Source organism: Emys orbicularis, chromosome 7 (genome assembly GCF_028017835.1).
Source record: "Emys orbicularis isolate rEmyOrb1 chromosome 7, rEmyOrb1.hap1, whole genome shotgun sequence".
NCBI lineage: Eukaryota > Metazoa > Chordata > Testudines > Emydidae > Emys > Emys orbicularis.
Genome location: NC_088689.1, coordinates 87,337,710 through 87,358,993, shown reverse-complemented (window position 1 = coordinate 87,358,993; position 21,284 = coordinate 87,337,710). Strand labels below are relative to the sequence as shown.

General features: G+C 38.1%; 1 protein-coding gene across 1 annotated transcript in view; it reads right to left on the bottom strand.

The window, feature by feature from the left end:
- Window positions 1–1,653: 1,653 nt before the first annotated feature.
- LOC135881970 (inter-alpha-trypsin inhibitor heavy chain H3-like) overlaps window positions 1,654–21,284 on the bottom strand; it is a 40,779-nt gene continuing 21,148 nt past the window's right edge. The window contains exons 10-22 of the mRNA XM_065408747.1: window positions 20,057–20,182; window positions 17,870–18,051; window positions 17,381–17,566; window positions 15,884–16,023; window positions 15,341–15,495; window positions 13,878–13,883; window positions 12,088–12,114; window positions 11,145–11,201; window positions 9,749–9,862; window positions 8,890–9,094; window positions 6,739–6,911; window positions 1,890–2,001; window positions 1,654–1,798 (exon numbers count right to left, since the gene is read on the bottom strand). Coding sequence (XP_065264819.1) covers window positions 1,654–1,798; window positions 1,890–2,001; window positions 6,739–6,911; window positions 8,890–9,094; window positions 9,749–9,862; window positions 11,145–11,201; window positions 12,088–12,114; window positions 13,878–13,883; window positions 15,341–15,495; window positions 15,884–16,023; window positions 17,381–17,566; window positions 17,870–18,051; window positions 20,057–20,182 — 1,628 coding nt within the window. The remainder of the gene's footprint in view (window positions 1,799–1,889; window positions 2,002–6,738; window positions 6,912–8,889; window positions 9,095–9,748; window positions 9,863–11,144; window positions 11,202–12,087; window positions 12,115–13,877; window positions 13,884–15,340; window positions 15,496–15,883; window positions 16,024–17,380; window positions 17,567–17,869; window positions 18,052–20,056; window positions 20,183–21,284) is intronic.

Genomic DNA, 21,284 nt, shown 5'->3' with positions numbered 1-21,284 from the left:
TCTACACATGCATCAAAAAGGGGATGAACTGCAAAATTAAAAGACTGAGTTGAGAAACAGAAAAGTGTGATGAACCTGCCATAGGACCCTTATAACAACTCTGTTGCGTTTAAGCATCCAGAATTAGAGATGTCTGGAGAACAATGACAATTCTGTTTTGTGACAATTTTTGAGCTCTCACAATTTGTTTTCATTCCACAGTGGAACAAAACCAAAATCTTTTGAATGTTCTTGCAAAATAGAAATGTGTCAAAACAGCTGTGTCAAAAAGCTCAGCTTTTTGATTTCTCTCTCTCCCTCTCTAGTCAGATGTGACCAGAGAGGCTGGGATCTCAAAAATCTTCTTGACAGAACCACCAGCAAAACAGACACTTCTCCACAAAATGGTTCAGCATTGACAAAACTGTATAGTTTGATGAAATTTAATTTGTTAATTTTTTTAAGACTCAAAGATATGTTGTGGACAAAAGTTACTTTTGTGATGATTCTGCTTCCTTATAGTGGTCACCCCTAAAAACTTGCCAATTTTATTTTACTGGTGGGTAACTAAAACAAGGTTTTCTTATCATTTGCAATATTCCTTATCTTGCTATCAGAAATACCTAGAACACTGCATATACTTTGTAACCTTATTTATCAAAGCCAAAAAATTGGCAAATAGAGAGACGGTGTGCCTAGTGTAGTAGCATGTATCTTCTTTACTTCTGAACTTCCCATTTTTCATTACTAAGATTAGCGTGAAAACAGGATAGATCTTTCTTACGGATTCTCCTGCTCTGGGGTTCATCTTCCTACTCCTACTCTTTTGGGAAGTGTTCATTTTAACAGAATGTGCAAAATATTTACAGCACATGACAAAACTTCTTTATTGTTGCATTTTGCTATGAATTAAAATGTAGGCCTATTTTTTCCCCACCCTAGTGGTGGCTGGGTCACATTCAGAGGTTGATGAGCCTGATACAGATTAGCTATCGGAACTGAATTTTTCAGTTCAGGTAATAGTGATTCATGCTTTAAAATCCAGAGGTCCCAGGTTGAACCCTTGCTGCCAACAACCCACCCAGGAACGTGGTGGTACACCAGCACACCGCACAATACAATCAAGTACACAAATAGTTCTACAAAGTTATGGATTTATGAATTCTCTTGAAAATAAGGTCTGGTCTATCTGATCAGAAGTGTCAGATGCTCTGTTACGCTGCAGATAATTCATTACAACATTTACCTGACATTCTGGAATCTATGCCTTGTTGGATGGCAGTTGGAATGACTGAATAAGACAGCAAGTTTTGAAGCTTTTATTTAAACCTTTTGAGACTCAAGTACTTGAATTAAATGTTTTTCCTCTATTTACAGAGAGGAATTATAAAGCTTGTAAATTAATTTAATACAAAAAAAATCTATATTTGGTTTATGTGATGAAATAGAATGATTTTGTAGATACTGGTTGCATGATGCCTGTTTAGGCAAACACAACAGCTAATTTGCATTTAAGAACTAATCACACACAAACTAGCCTGATTCACTAGAATCGGTTACGCGACAGTATTGCCAACCAACACACCAATTCTGTAAGCTTACTATAATTTAATAGCTGATTATTAGAAAGCATAACTCATTCAGAAAAATGCTCTCTAAACACACATCTGAGGATTAATTTACAGTTGTGTCAAATATATTGGAAACAATATAGTCTGTGTGAACTCCATCAATCAGCCCTGCTCCATTGTTATGAACAAACCAGCAAGGGATATCAATGCCATGCTTTGGATCTTTTCTGTAATCTTTCTGCCAGCCCCTGAAATAGAAAACATATAACTATGTAAATATCAATGCACAAGCTACAAGTAGATAAGGTAATATTTTCTAAGGACTTGATTATTATTTACCTAGTTACTGTCAGTTTATTGTTTTTGATCACGATTGTAGCATCTGGTTTCTTGGGATCAGACCCAGGATGGATTTCAAGTATATTAAAGTCAATGTGGTGGAAAAATTGCCCTAAAAATGAGAAACAATATCAACTGTTAACATTTCATGCCTGTGGTGTGCATTAAAAAAGTCATTTACGCTCCTACGTTGATTTTTCAGGCTCTCCTAAGGATCTAGGTATACAGGGCCAAAATTTCAGCAGAATGTCAAATATGCATCCACACAGTTTGTGGATACACTGATTTTGCATAAGCATATACTAACTTTCAGGCCAATTTAAGTATTATTTGTTTTGTATTTTGTATAATATCTATTTAATAATAATTAATAATCCTTTATTCTTCTACAGTATCTTCCATCCATCTGTGTTTAAATTTTCAGTGACTTGTGTTAAAGGAAACCAATCTGGGCAAACAGCTACATGAAATATGATGAGTACTATGCAAAAATGGATGGGGTTGGACAGAGTGCTGTCTAGTTATGCAAATCAAATCTTCAAAAAGATGTTTCATGTACAAGACCATTTTGTTTGAACAGCTGTAGATCCTCACAATTGAAAACTGAGTTGCCAATAATTATCTTTAAATTATTTGATTCATCTAAATTAGTTTAGGGCTGCCTAGATTAGGGATTTTATTTCAGCCCCATTTCTCCATAAATTGTGTCCTTACTCAAGCATACACGGTAAAATTTATCTCTTTTAATCTCCCTTCATAAATTCTTCATGGTCACCTTGTTTTCTGTCATGTCTGTTCAGTTGCATTGGTTGCGAGTCTCATCCAAGCCCCTACTGCTTTTATTCGACAATAAATACATGTATTGGGAAAGCAGCCATAGTAACCTTGAAAATGATTGAGCTCAGAAAACTGTTTGGTATAATTTCTGAATTCCAATTGCATGTGCACACTTCTGGCAGAATTTGCTGCTGCTTCTTCTGCATTGTGTTGCACTGTTTGTGTAAAACTATTATATGGCTGGTGCAGAATAACTAGAGTGTTTTCACAAATGTTAGATAACAAACAGACATAATTGTAGTTTATTTAATAAAATACAAGGTCAAACTCAGGGGTGATATAAATGATACTGTGAGATACATGCCAGTGAGCTGATATAAACCAGGCTATGTCAGTGTGCCTGTAGGATGCTGTAACTTAAAATACCAAAGGGATGGTAGCAAAAACAGCGAATAATGCCCTACCTCAGTGGTTTGCAAACTGTTTTTCTGGGGACCCAGTTGAAGAAAATTGTTGATGCCCATGACCCAACGGTGGGGCTCAGGGCTGGGACAGGGGATTGGGGTGTGGGGTTGGGGTGTGGACTTACCTCCAGCGGCTCCCGGTCAGCAGCGCAGCCGAGGTGCAGAGGCAGGCTTCCGGCCTGTCCTGGCACCGCAGACCACACTGTGCCCCGGAAGCGGCCAGCACCAGGTCCGGCTCTTAGGCGGAGACACGCAAGCGGCTTTGCACGACTCTCACCAGCAGGCACCGCTTCTCCACACCCCCCCCCCCCAGTTCCCATTGGCCAGTTCCCAACCAATGGGAGTGCGGAGCCGGTGCTCAGGGCGGGGGCAGCGGTGTTGAACCTGCTGCTGGCCACTTCCGGGGCACAACACGGTGTTGGAACAGGTAGGCACTAGCCTGCCTTAGCTGGGCAGCACTGCCAATGGGACTTTTAATGTCCCGGTCGGCGGTACTGACCAGAGCGACCAAGTGCCTGACATGCCACGACCCAGTACTGGGTCACGACCCGAACTTTAAAAAACGCTGCCCTACCTTATCTGACCTCTTACTGTTAGTGTTTTCTTGCTATAGGGCCCCATTGGCCTGTAAATTATACCACCTAACACGCTGGCTTACCGACATGTAATTTACATCACCATTGATGATTTTTTTTTCAGATTCCAAATATGGGTGCAAAAAAAAGGTGAGGGTACATCTGTAATAGTTCATTATCCTTCCACCATCAGCAAACTCACTGACCTGTTAGGAATACAAGCTTGTTACCCTCAACCTAAACGTGCAAGGGAAAATTGGCAGGAGTTTACATAATTCTTGAACACACAGTAGTGCTTCCAACAGATAATGCATCCCAGTAAAGGTATTACACTGGCAGAAAATATGATTCAGTGGTGCTGTGCCTTTAAGTATGCAGCAATTCTCCAAAAAGAGACATATTTTTGGAGTTTAATGTACCCATCCTACACACACCTACATCATATATCATTTGAAAGCTTATTTTATTTATGTTCGATGAGGTACAATGTGGAGCTGTCAAGTGGTGCCATAAGCCTGTAAGTGAGGTAAACAATGGTGTCCAAAATGAGAGTTTGTCACTTTTTTCACAGTTCCAGGAACACTGCAACATGACTACTACTACAGTTTTTACTGTCTAAGTTAATTTCAACACCTTATTGTGGTGTTTACTGGTCAAAGCTACCACTCAACAATGTATTTCAAGATATTTAATGGTTTTGCATGGGAAAATATTTTTTAAGCTGTTTAGCATGTGGCAAAAATGGCAAATATCAGCATTTTGCAATATACTAATATGAAATGTTTTCACATCACATATTATTAATTGTCAAAGTATCTCACAAGTGATTATAATAGTTTTCTATATTTTCAATTGAAATTTGCTGAACAGATCAGCCTGACTCTGAAGGTTGTTTTCCAGTATCAGTAGATTGCATGCCACAGTTTGTGCTGCAGAGTGGGTAGATATAACTGTACATGAATTCCTAATATAAAGCTTTTGTCTTTGTAGCTTTTTAGTTCAGTTTTTTAATTCAGTGACACTTATGCACAGGTCAGTATTAGTGTTGGAGATGACAATACACAGCTTCCTACTGAACTTCAAAGTGCTCAATAAACAAAAATGGCAATTTTGATACTAACATATAGATCTAATATAGATCTAATTTAGCACGTCTGTATACTTGTACAAAATGAAAAATGGTGGGTATTAGCGGTAGTAATGCTAACAATGCTGCTTTGGGAGTTTTATCTCTATGGGGAAGTTACAGTACATGAAGACATTGAAGACAAAAGGACCTTAAAGCTTACATCAAAGAAAAAAAGCTCTCCACAAACTTTGAAAAATGTGTTATTTGTCAAGAAAATCAAAAAAATGCAAAACTGTTAAAAGCCACCGGTGCTGAACAGAATTCTGGGATGCTGGCATCAGAAGCCAGGAGAGATTAATTGCATTGGCTGCTACTGAATGAAACTCTGAATCTGATCAGAGAGCATCATAGTCAAGTATTTCTATAGCCACCAGAGAAAGCTCATCCTCCAGCACTGGGTCCTGTTGCATAGTTTGCTTGAGACAAAAACACACAAGAAAGACAAGAAACTTCATAAAATAGAAACATGACAGAGCAACCAAACTAAGGAAAGCAGAACTTCAAAGAGGAGCTGATCGCATGTTGCACAGCATAGGTATGAAAGACTTGATTGCTAAGGATACAGTTTATCACTCCAAGCTTTCTTTCTTCCTGCTTGAGTAAAACAAATCTTAAAGTAAAACCAGCTGGTTACACTGCAACAGTTCAGTCACCTTATCACGCTGCATTTTATCAGCTCATTACAGAGACAGACAATTATATGTACAACAAGAAGGCTCTTCTCCTCTCCAAGCTGCTACAAGGATATAAAGCCCTACTTCCCTCAGCTATAGAAACTGCAAGATATGCCACTAGGAAGTTACAGGCAAGATTAGTAAAACCACTATGGTTCTGCAATTTCATTCCATGCACAGCATGGACAAGGCAAGTCTATCACTGTTCTATGCCAAGGCTTAAATTCATCTGGAGCCCACCGGAGTAGAACTCTGGTAAACATTTTCAAACTCATGGGAGGCACCAGGGCTCAGGGTTCGGGGCTTCAGCCTTGTGGCGCATGCCAGGCTTCAGCTGCACAGGAGGTGGTGATGATGACTAGAAATGTCACCAGTGATATTACAATTCAATTATATCTGTACATATTTATTATTATTTTTTTTTACCCTTTACATTGTTGTTATGTTTTGAGGTCCCAAAGAAATCCAATTTTGTTTTGAAATAATACATTAAGCTAACAGAGTCATTAAGCTAACAGAAACAAATGCAAATATTTCAAAGTGGTAATTTTAACATGTTGATGGTATCATTTTTTATTCCTGTTTCTTTGGTAATGGCACCATATGACAGCTCCACATCATACCTCATCTTAAAGTAGACATAATAAGCTTTCAAATGATGCATGATGTGCATGTGTTTAGAAAGGGTACACTGAATTGACCAAATTGATGATGTGTGCCGCTCACTTACTTTATGCCCAGAATGACTGTTGAACATCAAATCAGGGCCTTGTCTTCACTATGGAAAAAAACAACGGCGTGTTCTTACCATGTTAGCTAACTTGAGACAAAACCCAGGTGAAGACAAGGCAGTTTCTAGGTTTAACATGTGTTAGCAGGTCAAAATATTTCCAAGGTAAAAATATACCTTTTTTCCTAGTCTGGATGCATGCACAGGGAGTTGGCAGATTTTGGCTGTACAGTGAGTAATGAGTATTTTAATAGTGCCTATCTCTAGGTGTAAAATGCTGATCAAACTGAAACAAGAAACATCCACTTTTCAAAGAGTTTGAGAGAGTTGGTGCAATAAAGAAAACAAGTCTGTAGATGGGTATTAGGCAGACCTTAAGGTGGATCAACGAGACTAGTGAGGGCAAGTGGGTCAGTTTAAGCACTGGGAAAAGAAATAAGAAAAATAGTTGTTAAAGTTTTGAAGAGTCTGACCCCACAAGGCCTTATGTGAATTCATACCTAATAAGCCATGGGTACGTTCAGACAGCTTGTGACTATCCAGCGTATACAATCCTAGGAAGTCCTGGTGTAGAGGATGCTTCTTCCACACTTGGTGCAAAACAATAACAAATGATGCGCCATCTCCCATTGAAAGCACTAGATTTTTTTTCCTGTTGATTATCACAGTTAGACTGAGGAAAAAAGAAACCATAATTAAGAAATCTTATGTTTCTTGATGCCATTATTGTGAATAACAACAGAATTACTAGAGATGATGAAGGACTTGAGAAAGAAAAACTGTCTGGCAAACAAAAAAAGATTTCAGCATGTAGCCTGACTCTGTGTGTGTGTGTGTGTGTGTGTGTGTGTGTAGTATTGAGACTGAGTGCAAAATTATCTTAGAGAAGGTTAATCGCTCACTTTCAAATCTCATTGCAAACCACTTCTATTGAAACACCTACTAGAACTGGCCATCTAATAATGGATAGGCTGAGACACAATTGGATATAGTATGCCTATGTATTTGTTTATTAATAAAATGTATGCCTTTCATCACCATTTTTTTTGAATGCTTTGTGCCACTACTCCCTCCCCTTTGACTGTCTGAGCTGAGACAGTAAACTCTCCAGACCTTGTCATCAATGTTATATGCAGTGTAGTTGTAGTCATGTCGGTCCCAGGATATCAGAGAGACAAGGTGACTGAGGTAATATCTTTTATAGGATCAACTTCTGTTGGTGAGAAAGACAAGCTCTCACAGTGTGGCTCGAAAGTGTGTCTCTCTCACCAACAGAAGTTGGTCCAATAAAAGATATTACCTCACCCACCTTCTCTGTCAATGCTAGTAAAAATGAAGCTCCAATCCTGATTAAGTTCTTTGGGCATTACCACAATAAAAATATTAAATGCACAGGACAGATTGTGTCTTTGCTATCCTGCTCTCTCTACTGCGCAGTTCTAACAGGTTCTAGCTGTGCATCTGAGGACAGCAGAACACTGAAGTTGATCTTCCCTTTGTTCTGAGACAAGAATTTTACTCAGAGTACCTAGTGAAAATTTGAAGAGGTAGGGCTATGAATATTGAAGCTAATCTAAAAACAGTAGCTGATCCACGACTATTTTGTATCTTGGATAGTCATTTATATCTGTACAAACTGCATATAAAATACTGCCATTCTGATCTGGTGCCTGGTATAAATAACTCCACACTGAGCAAGTAGGTGGAGAATCAGGCCCTAACTAGTTTTATTTTTATATATACACACAACAGAAGAGACATAGAGGAATCAATGTATAAATGGCATAATTTCCATTTCTGAAAAGATGTTTGTTACAATATATCTGTTTTGTCTTTGAGCAAAATTTTTGTGAAACTTAAAACTCTGACAATTTATATATAGAATAGGCCACACCTTGTTATTTATCTCTTAAAGACTGTTAGTCACTGTAGTACTGGGTACAAAGCTAAATCCTGTTTTACGTAAGGGGAAAATTCTGCTCTCATTTATTATTGTAAATCCAGAGAAATTTAATGATAGTTACTCTGGATTTACACAGTGAAGCTGAGAGCAGAATCTAGCAGGATTTGAACCGGTATTAGAGTTTTCAGCTTATCCTTTGCATGTTCATAAAATGTATCTTCAATTTTAGTAGAGCTGTGCAAATAACAGGTTTTTCAGATCTTTGATGATTCCAAAAAATAAAATTAAATACAAGTTTTGGATCAGTCTGAAAGTGAAATTTTTCAAAATTTTTGGCAAATCAAAAAGTAAAAAAAAATTATTTCTGGTCAAATGAAATGTTTCATTTTGACATTTTCTAAATGAAACATTTCAGTTTTGACCGTTTTAAAATGTTTGTGATTGATTTTTTAATAAAATTAAAGGAAATTGTGAAACAAAAAGTTGTTTAGAACTGAAAATTTGAAACATTTCATTTAGAAAAATGTCAAAATGAAATTTTTCATTTTTGCCCCCGAATTAAAAAAAAAAAAAATGTTGGTTGAAACAATTCAGCAAAACTAGCTTTCACAAAACATGTGCTGTTGTTGAATCTGGATTTCCAGCAAAAAAGTTTCAGATGAAAAATTTCACTCAGCTTTATTCTTTAGTGAACAATAGCTTTTTCACAAATTTGAAAATTCTTGAATGATTCTGGTATTTGTGATACCCTTCTTGTCGCAGGGTGACTGTATCAAGCCAGGTGAAAACTGTCTTCTTTCTGCCCTTCTGGAGGGTTATTTTCTCAGGAGTTACTTCTAGTTTTAATTCCAGCTGCTTATTTTCAATCCCAAGTTTTCCAAAATACGTGTTTTGGATCTTTGCATCACTGCTCACTCTCTTATCTCCAATAAGCTGCCCATTGACTCTGATGCCTAAAATTAAAAAAAAAAAAAAAAAGAAAGATTCTGGTCAGCATATGTCAAGGAATGACATGGAAAAACTAAATTTGAGAAAATAAATCAGTTCAGAATCACATCAGAATTGTGATCTTATTTATTGTGGTTCAGAGCAGCATGTAAGAGCTATAATGCAATGGAGAATCTGGCCTGGAATCATCTGTTGAATGGGAATTCACTGAGAATAAGTGGCCGTCCACCAGGGCATATGGAATAAGATTCTACTTGTACTAGTCGGCAGCTTCAGTGTTGAGAAGGAAAAGTCTGAGCCATTATTCTCTATCACTCATTGTAAGCCTTTTCCAGGCATTCCAGGCAAGTTATGGCAAACATGACTTATTTGGAATTCTCACTACTTCCATTCACTGGGCCATATTATACCTGTACAATTCCTCTGAGGGGGTGGCCAAAAGTTCCTTTTCCTACTAAAAGTGAAAATATGGTGCAGTGCACTTTACACTAAGTGATGGAGTATTCCCTTGCTGTAGCTGTGTAGCTCCCATTAATGTCACTGGAAGTTACAATCTCACATTGTGTAAGGAAGAGAAGGGCCCTATAAATGTAAGGTGAAGAGCCCTATAAATGAAGTAAATATCCTTATTTACTGTATTTAAAGTATGAAAAACTCACCTGTAACTGGGTCATTTATTAAATTTAACACTGCACCCGTCTCTTCATTGATATTGAAACAAATGGCATCTTCTTTTTGTGGCACTGATATAATGAAGTGTGGATCTCCATCAACTGTAAATAATAATCACTAGCATTTATATAATGCTGCAGATGTTCAAAAGTTGTGTACAAACAAAAACTAGTTAATTAAACATTATTATGTCTCCTCTTAGTTGATTTATACTGCCCCTTTAGAACAGCAACTTTTAAATTAGAGTGAAATAGTGAGATTAGAATGAAAGAGTAGCCACATTTAGCAATGAGTCTAGCTAATATCAACATATTTTACTGGGTGGAGGTAGGAGAAATTGGAACCCAATGAGATTTCTGGATCTAAAGATAACAAATCCTCATGTGAGTTTTAGCAAAATAGTTTTGTTGTGATAAGTGTGTGTGTGTGATAAGAGTGTTCAGTAACAAGGCCATTTACATAGGAGGCAATTTTGTTAGGAAAATATGATATCCTAATGCAAAAAGTGCTTAGAATTAGACCAAAGAATACAGCTGAGCTTAATGTGTATAGTTAAGAAATCATTTGATTCCTACAAAATGTTTCCACGAATAGACAAATGCCAAAAAGATAAATTTCTGGGACGAGAGGTTTAGGGGGACTAGATAAAGAGAAGCTGGATATAACACCCATATTTTTTTGCAAAACTAAAAGCTAACCCACAATGTTTAGCAAAATCCAAACAATCCTGGTTTTGTCCGTCTTTCCAACGTGACATGGAATTGTGGAAGAGTTAAAGCTATGTAAAATCAATATAATATACCCCAGTACTCTGGCTTGCTGCTAGGAAGAGAACAACTTCAGAATTTTTTTAAAATTTACTTATAGAATTGACCCTATTGAAAGATCTTCTGAATATAAAACTTTTAAATTATACAGGTGAAGAAAAAAAATCTATAACCCAACTACTAAAATTTAACATACTAGTGCTACACCAAGTGGCATACCAAGAAGTAAGCCCTTAGCCTCGAGTAAGCTCTGTTGGGATAGTAACAAGGAGGGACATGAAAAAATGCTGGTGAAAGCAGGAGGCTGAGTGAGTACCATTCAGATAAAGAAGAGAAAAGTAAGGGTTATTGTCAAGAGGTTTAGGAGCAGAAAGAAAGACCATGATAAGGATTAAACCCGTGAAGGCTGAATGTTATAAAAGAATAAGGGAAATTTAGAGCAAATTAAAATGTGAGCCTATGGAACAAAAATTGCTTATTTATTTTGTTTTTATGAAAATTAATTATACAAAAGATTCTGAAGAATTTTGCAACTTGGTCTTTTTAAGGTTCTCCTCTTTTTTTTCAAAGAAGACCTTTTCCCTATTTTATTTTAAACTATTTAAAACAAACTCACCACTAGTATATAGGGAGGGGACTGAAGGACTACTGTACAGATAAGAATGTGTTGGATCTGCATAGAAACAAAGAACAAAGATTGTTAGAAATAAAATCAAAAGGGGATATTTGCACATTGTATCTACAACACAGGTAGGATGTTAACAATTTAAATTACTTGTTCAAGCTTAATTTCTATTCTAGTTCTAATACATAATGGTTATGGTTTGATGGTACTGCTCTGCACTGCCATGTGCAAAACCCAGGCTTGAGTGTCAATCCCAATCTCCAATTTACTGGTTCAGCATGTACTAGAAGTAATTGTGTTTATTCTCTGTGAATGACTGGGTATCACAAACAGGTTGTGAAGATATTTCCGCTGATATTTCTTGTCTGGAAGAGGACAGACTGAGACAGTACTTAAGGCTGGAAGAGGAAGGCAGAGGACTAAAAATAGAACAAATGGAGAAGATTGTCAGGGCTTTCTCAGGTACATCGAAGACTATCTACACACACACAGTTTGCTATAGCTGCAGTGTGACAGTTGCTGCTGCTCCTGAATCAGGAAAAGTGTCATCGGGATAGAGACAAACTTATTTACATTGTCTTCATCATCCGATGCTCTCCACTTGAGGCACCAAAGGAACTCTCTTCCAGTGATTCCAACATGTGGCTCAGAGATTCCCGATGAATATTTTGGCAAGGTGTGAAAGCCTGATCTGTGATGCTTCACTGCTGTAAGACTCAAGCCCTAAATCATAAGGATGTTTATACATACGACTGTTCAATCTTTAGTTGCATTTTAACCTATTATGTTGAATTTGCTTGTCTTTTCCTAGAATTTGTTAAAATATAGGTGAAAACACAGACAAACTTATTTCCCTCTGCCTGATCATTTTTGTTGCCTGAAATGATTCCTTTGACAAATCTAGTTCATTCAGAAATTCAAGATTATGACTTACATGATTGAGTGCCTGGGGCAGCCCTTGCTGTGAATGAAACAAAACAGCATTAGAACAGATAAATGAAAGACAAAAATAAAAGATATCCTGCATTTATCTATAGATTTCTAGATGTTTAGAAAACATACACTGCATGATCCCTTGCTTCCCAAGCTGAGAGCATTCCAGGGACAGCAAACCCAACTCCTGGAGAAAGGAAATGTCTTGTGTAGCTTTTGAGAAATCTGCTCAGGCCAACACGCGGAGCAGCACTTATGAGATCTGAAGGGAGCTTTCCTACAATATTGGAGCCCTTAAGAGTTAGGGAGTAGGAGTGAAGCAAATGTAGATATGAATATTGATAAACAACCACACTACTCTAGCAAAGTTGAAACTTACATGGGACATTTAAACAAAAAACCTTACCATGAATAGCATGAATCTGGCCTATCCCCAGAAGTGCAGGGGAGTGGGTTAGGAAAAACATTTGAAGTAAAGGATAGTTAAGAACTAGAACAGGTTATCAAGGGAGGCTGTGGAATCCCCATCATTGGAGTTTTTTAAGAATAAGTTGGACTAACATCTGTCGAGGATGCTCTAGGTACACATGGTCCTCCCTCAGCATAGGGGGATGGACTAGATGACCTCTCAAGACCCCTTCCAGCCCTACATTTCTATGATTCTATGTAGCATAGATGCAGACACAGTACATGGGCCAAATTCTGCTCTTTTCTTTAACCCCTGGAAGAAGCCTCCATTCCTGAGGCCAGACCATCTCCTCCCGCAGTAAAACTTGTTGGGGGCAGGGTGTCTCTGAGGATCCTCTTTTGCCATTCCTCCCCAATTTGGCTGTGGGGCATGTATTTTCCATCCATCACAGGCCCTGCCCCAAAACCTGCCAGATTCCCAGGGATCTCTAAGAGGCCAAGACCATCTGCATGGAGGCCCAGTGCTTCTACGCCTGTTCTCTGGCAGTATGGCTGTGTTGGGGGATTCCCATGGGGGCTGTGGGACTGTTCACAGAAAAGACATATTATCTCATCTTGTCCTGGTAAACTCTGTGGCTGGAGGGGGAATGGTGTACATCCTGTCTGATTCTACCCACTCCTCTGCTTTGTCAGTCTCCTCCACTTCTCCCATGGGGATCCTAGACTTATGGAGCAGCCTTTATGGGGACGAAGTGGCTTGGTGCTGAATGGGAAACTGACACCTCTGGTCCTCCATGTGAGAGGAGAGAAATCTGTGGACCAAGAGTCTCCTCCATATAATTATCTGGCGGTGAATGATCCTGCCCATGGAAAGCAACTAACAATTCTTATTATTTGCTTGTATTAGGCACCTAGAGTCTACTGTGATAGGTTCATTACAATTTCTAAAGACAGATGGAGCTGAGTGAACAATGAAAACAATTATTTATGAATATTCTGCTTGAAAAAAATCATATTTTTTTTATTTATAATGGAGATATCCTATCTCCTAGAACTGGAAGGGACCTTGAAAGGTCATTGAGTCCAGCCCCCTGCCTTCACTAGCAAGACCAAGCACTGATTTTTGCCCCAGATCCCTAAGTGCCCCCCTCAAGGATTGAACACACAACTGTGGGTTTAGCAGGCCAATGCTCAAACCACTGAGCTATCCCTCCCCCCCATAAATTCTTACCCATTTATGAATTATTCACTCAGAATACTGCTCAAATAATTTTATTTTTTGTAAAGTGTGTAATTTGTCAAATAGATGATTCAGCAACTAATACCCAAGCAGCACTAAAGAGACAGAAGTATTGGGTAAAACAAATAGAATTTGAAACTTACCTTCAGCTGTTACCAGGGATGGATATGAAATAATAATAATAATAAAAAGTTAACTGTTAGTTTCAGGCACACAGTTAAACAGTTGGATAATCTGCTCTAATATGAAACACCATTTTAATTAGGTATTCTGAAGAAAAATCAAATATGGTTTGATGGTTCAGACATAACTCTTGTAGCATTTTAAATTTCAAGCCCATATTCTTGCTGTTGATGTGAGTGAATGTAAACCAACTGCAAGGGGAACAAATGAAAAGAAAATGTTTAACATATGGGACAACAAATCTGGACTCAATTATGCATGTGAAAAATGAATATTAGCCCGTGGGAACAGTTATACTGGCAATTGCTTTACTCTGTCTCACTTTCATGCAGCTGCCAAGTGCTCCTTGACAATTTTACTCTGTTGCAATTTTCATGATATGAGATGAGACCCTTCATATTTCTGGTACAGCTCATGACTATGGTTGAATCTGTAACCCCATTTGCATGTCCGGAAGGGGCAGGTTGGTCAGCTGGGAGCACATTTGAAGGCCAGGGATTTGTGAAGAAACTATCAGAGTGCTGGGAAGCAGGCAAGGAGAGGAAAACCATTAGGGTAGTGGAGGGGAAGTCCAGCTGGGGTGTTTTGTGGAAGGTTTGGTGGACTTAATCCAAGGACAAGAGACGAATGAGGAGAAGCAGAGCAATGTATGTGGTAAAGTGATAGCTGAGGCACTGAAAAGGAATGTACTTGTCTTAATTTCCTCAGTACAGCTTACTAAAGATGGACAGAGTCATTTTTCATGCCATATAGGTTAAGTAGGAGAAAATGGGCTGTAAGAGAGAACGCTAATTTAATGAACAACTAGCTAATAACTAACAAAGTAAACAAGAACAAGGGAAAGATAAATGGATCTGAATTTTAAATGACTACTTTCTTCTATTGCATCATATATGTATATTGTGTTTTCCAAACATGAAGATATTATACCTGCCCTTCAGCTATCTAAATGTCTGAGTATGCAAAACCTTACAAGAGTACTCTGTCTTCATGTGAGTAAGATCTTGCTGGATCTGACCCTGAATTAAAACAATATACAGAAAAGTTTAGGAGGAAGGGATGTGAACTGAAGTTGAGCATGTCTAGATTATTTAGGTTAAATGTGTTTCTTGGTTTTATTTGTTTTATTGTTTTGAGATGTTTGTATTTTTATATACCATGATTTTGAATTTACAATATATTTTAAATTTATGGGCAAATGGGTAACAATGGAAGGTGGACTGATGGACGTGAGTTTAAAGGAGGAAAATGATTCTGTGTGGTGCACAGGAGAAAGCTATACTAACCATTGGAGGGCATGGCTTGGAAAATATATTTGCATATATATTTGAAACTCTGCTCCAATGTGAAAAGCCCCTATCTAAGGGAATGTCAAATGGTCATTTGAATTCCCTTAGTAAAGTAAAACTGAAAATGTCTGTACCTTCTACTGGTTTATCAGCAATTGCAGCTTTATCTTCATTATCTTCTGGCTTCGTAACTACCATGGATGTCAAAGGTGTCACAAACTTGTACTTCAGAGAGAGCTCCAGGGCTTCAGCAGTAAGATTTTCCTTTTCTTCTCCCTGAGCTACAGTGCTGAATGAAGGGAGAGGATCAGAACATAAACTTTCTACAAAGCCAAATCATTAAACAATGGATTAAGCATTTTATTCTCCCTCTAAAATATGAAGCTATCCATTTATCTGCTGAAAAGAAATACACATTTCCTTTTGAGAGCACTCCTGACTTCACTGAGGGGCAGAGCAGGTAGCCACAGTTTGATCCAGTATTAGCACTCCTTTAAAATTAACTTGAAAAAACAATACTTACTATTTTTTGGCCTTCTCATGGGTGTATTTATGTGATGGAGAGTAAATTAGGTAAACAGTTCTGTATTTTCTGTGCATTTGTAATGAATATCGCCAATTAGCTGCCCAGTGTTTTCATGCTATTTCACAGAGAATGTTAATTTATATTTCGTTACCGTTTTTCCAGTAATTGTTGGATGGTGAGATAAGCCCAAAGCCTCTCAATGTAATCCCCAAATATGTACTCCTGTTCTTGGAGAGCTTTTGCTGTTTCTTCAACATCTGCTTGTTCACTAAATGTCACATCATTTTCTGCCTGTTAGGAATAAAGAAACTTCTCTCTGTAACAGACAGGTACAACTGAACCCTGACTATCCATAGGTTACAGGAGACATCCAAAATCTTCATATAATCTAGGGTTTGGAAAATGAGGATCTACAGTAAATTAATGAACATCTTGATCCTGCACTGAGAATTGCACAGGTTCAGAAATCAGTATCAGTGCCTTTGCTCAGTAGTTCCACAGTGGCTAGAAGTATATATACGGGGACATAACACATTTTCAAAATTAACATTGAAATTTGGTTAATCAGGATTTACCTGTACATTGCTTATGCTATGTATTTAACATGGCACAGATATAGTAGCTGGCCTAGTAGTAGCACAATTTCTGTATTTTAAATATACACCTCTACCCCGATATAACACAACCCGATATAACACGAATTCGGATATAACGCGGAAAAGCAGCGCTCTGGGGGGGACAGGGCTGCGCACTCCAGCGGATCAAAGCAAGTTCGATATAACACGGTTTCACCTATAACGCGGTAAGATTTTTTGGCTCCCGAGGACAGCGTTATGTCGGGGTAGAGGTGTATCTAGTTTCAGATGATAATAATTGTAATGTGAAGTGGACCAATTTATGTCAGAGTACATATACAAGTGATACTATACATTTGATAAATATTCTCTGTATGAAAGTGGTACATTCGTGTTGGGTTTTTTAAAATTGTTATAGAATTAAGGACTGGAAATAATTTTTAGTCCACTTAGTACCTAACAGGAACAAAGTTCTATCTCCATTGGAAGGCCTTTCAAATATTCAATTGACTTAGAGGGTGGAAAGTATTCCTCAAAGGATTAAAGACTATTTTGGAGGACAAATGCATTTCACATGCAAACCAAATCACCAGAACTTTGGGGGGAAGTGGCAAGACTGGTATCTGGATTTCACTTAGCAATATTGCATTAGAACAAGATTTTCATACTATCATACTGATGAATCTTGAATTGTACTTTTTACAAAGTTTGCATACAAAGTTAAAAGCCACAGATTATTCCATTCAACTATTAAACACCATGTTAATGAAACAATAAGGCTAACCATGTAAAGACAAAAAAAATCATCAAGAGATGTAAACATCAAGGTTCTGATAGCAACACTAACTTACTCAATTTGGACATACTGTACAAAGTTACTCCAGAAATTCAAAGAAAAATTTAGCTAAATAAATGTCATGCCTTTTGGTGTATTTACATTTTCCATACTCTGCAATATTTTTTTTCATAGAATTGGGGAATTTTTATACACTGCCAAATTTGGAATCTCCCACATTCATACATTTTTTGTCACAAAGAAAGGCTTGAAACAATCACAGTAGACCCATACTTACACCTTGAGCTTTCACATCTGCAGTCAAACTGTTCAGGTCATTATCTGTAATACGTCCAGCCACCACGATTTCAGAGCCTTCATAGTAGTGCTTAAAATTGTTTTGAGTTAAGTCAGAAATTGCATTTTCAGGGTAGTTTAACTCCACTTCTGTAAGCATGGGATTGGCTACTTCCTCATAAAAACCCTAGAGGGAAGAGGGGGGCAGCTTATAATTAATAAATATATAATTCATAGACACTCCTATGCCCACAGATCTCTTGACACCTTAACAAATAAATAGAACTGTTCATTAGACCATGCTGTCTCCCAATTTATAGTCATTCCACTTTGCACCTTTACAAGAGAAGGGGAAAGCTGTTACCTGGAAATCTAGCACCCCAGCACATGGTCATATTTTGTTTAATTACATTGAAAGTGGAGGCAAATGTCATCAGAAATATCAGCGTGACTGCCATCTTTAACTTAATTTACATGGTTATGGTTTTACCTCCATTTGTATGGCTGAATCAGAATCTGGATAGATGCGACGAGCCACCCCTTTATTCTCTAGTGCCATCTTTTCTAGAAAATTATAGTCAATACCATAGCCAAAAGCTAGGTTATATAAGGGGTATCTTCCTTGAATGGCTTGTTTTACATTCACTTGAATTTTCTGAGGGTCTGATACACCTGCATATTAAATAATACAAAACAAAATAGGATTTTGTTTATGAAAACAATACCAAACAGAAAAAAATAATAAAATGAATGAAATGTGGTTAGTTATTTTTTATTTCGATTTTTCAAGGCATGACTATCATGTTTTCTAGGCATCATTAATTCTAAACTAACTTTAGACAAAGTATATACAAGTATCTAACTTAGAAGGCAGACTTCCTTTCAAAAAACCAAAACCCTTTATTAACCCCATAAATAAGGTTCTCCAAGAGGCAGAGTACACACCAGCCACCTTTGTGCTTTCAGGATTCTGAGTTGTTCAGGGACTGGTGTGGCCCTCAGCATAACTCAGTGAAGTCCCATGTAGAGTTTTGTTATGACATCCCGAGACTGGCTGCTTTGCTTATGGGCAACTTCACAAGTGGGAGTAGCATGTATTATGGAGATCCCCTCCAAACTTCTGGCCCCATCCTGGCATGCCCCCAGGAAATTCTCTCCTACCCCTTTTGTGGCACCTTTAGGTGGACCCTGGTGCAATGGTGATTAGGGCACAGAATGGGTGGGAGAATCCCACTCCTCATCTTTATTAATTACCAAGTGATGAAACTCTATATTAAAGAAAATGTGCACCATCATAACAATTATTCAGTTACACCAGTGAAAACCCATAATGTAGACATGTTGCAGCAGCACAAAGCAGAGCATACAGCAGTTTAGCTTAATTGACAAATACCCTTCCCATCAGTGCAGGACATCTAAATTAAAGGTTTGCATCAGTGTAACTGAATTAATTTAGCTACACCAATGAAAATGTTCTTAATATAGCAAGGATGATGTCTAATTAGGCAATAGTTTAGTAATGTGGCAAAATTGTGACTAGGATGAGACCACCAAAGACACAGTGTATATATACTTGTGGTAGATTCATAGATTCTAGGACTGGAAGGGACCTCAAGAGGTCATCGAGTCCAGTCCCCTGCCCGCATGGCAGGACCAAATACTGTCTAGACCATCCCTGATAGACATTTATCTAACCTACTCTTAAATATCTCCAGAGATGGAGATTCCACAACCTCCCTAGGCAATTTATTCCAGTGTTTAACCACTCTGACAGTTAGGAACTTTTTCCTAATGTCCAACCTAAACCTCCCTTGCTGCAGTTTAAGCCCATTGCTTCTTGTTCTATCCTTAGAGGCTAAGGTGAACAAGTTTTCTCCCTCCTCCTTATGACACCTTTTTAGATACCTGAAAACTGCTATCATGTCCCCTCTCAGTCTTCTCTTTTCCAAACTAAACAAACCCAATTCTTTCAGCCTTCCTTCATAGGTCATATTCTCAAGACGTTTAATCATTCTTGTTGCTCTTCTCTGGACCCTCTCCAATTTCTCCACATCTTTATTGAAATGCGGTGCCCAGAACTGGACACAATACTCCAGCTGAGGCCTAACCAGAGCAGAGTAGAGCGGAAGAATGACTTCTCGTGTCTTGCTCACAACACACCTGTTAATACATCCCAGAATCACGTTTGCTTTTTTTGCAACAGCATCACACTGTTGACTCATATTTAGCTTGTGGTCCACTATAACCCCTAGATCCCTTTCTGCCGTACTCCTTCCTAGACAGTCTCTTCCCATTCTGTATGTGTGAAACTGATTTTTCCTTCCTAAGTGGAGCACTTTGCATTTGTCTTTGTTAAACTTCATCCTGTTTACCTCAGACCATTTCTCCAATTTGTCCAGATCATTTTGAATTATGACCCCGTCCTCCAAAGCAGTTGCAATCCCTCCCAGTTTGGTATCATCCGCAATAGAGATAGTGAATCTCAAACTGAAACCAAAGACCTGATTCTCCAGTCTGCTACAGCAGCTTAACCTTAGTGTAATGCCATTGAAGTCAGAGGCGAATCAGGTCTCACGTCTCCTGAAATTAAAGAATGGTGAACTAAAACTGAAGTAATTATTTTCCTTCACCTGCTTAATTCCACTTTACTGTTCGCTTCATTTACCAAGACACTTACCTTCATTAGGTTGACCATCCGTTAACAAGATAATTATAGATGCACTTCTCTTGGGCACAGAATTTGTTTCAAAAGCTGTAGTCAGCATTTCAATTCCCTTCATTAAACCACCATGTAGGTTTGTCACTGCAATGTAGAGACACAAATTAGGATTGAAAACTGGTGGTCAAAAATAGAAATGTTTTAATCATAGATTCATAGAAATGTAGGGCTGGAAAGGACCTCAGGAGGACATCTCGTCCAGCCCCACAGGCCGTGGCAGGATTAAGTATACCTAGCCCATCCCTGACAGGTGTTTTTCTAAGCTGTTCATAAAAACCTCCAGTTATGGCAATTCCACAATCTCACTAAGTAACCTGTTCCAGTGCTTAAACTATCCTTAGTGTTAGAAAGTTTTTCCTAATATCTAATCTAAATCTTGCCGCAAAGTAAGCAGACTACTTCTTGTCCTACCTTTGGTGGACAAAAAGAACTGATCACCATCCTCTTTATAACAACCTTTCACATATTTGAAGACAGTTTCATAGATTAAACATGCCCAGTTCTATCAACCTTTCCTCATAGGTCAGCTTTTCTAAATCTTTCATCATTTTGGTTGATCTCCTCTGGACTCACTCCAATTTGTGCACTTTTTTCTTAAAGTGTGGTGCCCAAAACTGGAAACACTACTACAGCTGAGGCCTCACCATTGCTGAGTAGAGCTGAACAATTATCTCCTGTGTCTTGTTAATACATTCCAGAGTGACATTTGCCTTTTTTGCAACAGCATCACACTACTGACTCATATTCAAATTGCGATTCCCCCATTGCCCCCAGGTCCTTTGCTGCAGTTCTGCTGCCTAGCCAGTTAGTCCACATTTTGTATTTTTCCTTCCTAAGTGCAGTGTTGTGCACTTCTCTTTACTGAATTTCATCTTGTTGATTTCAGACTGATTCTCCAATTTATTAAGATAATTTTGAATTCTAATTCTGTCCTCCAAAGTGCTTACAACTACTCCCAGCTTGGTGTCATCTGCAAATTTTATAAGCATGCACTCTACTCCGTCATCCATTAATGAAAATAATGACTAGTATCAGACCCAAGACAGACGCCTGCAGGACCCACTTGATATGTCCTCCCAGTTTAACAGTGACCATTGATAACTACTCTGAGTATGGTTTTTTAACCACTTGTGCATCCACTTTATAATAATTTAATTGAGACCATATTTCATAGAATCATAGAAAT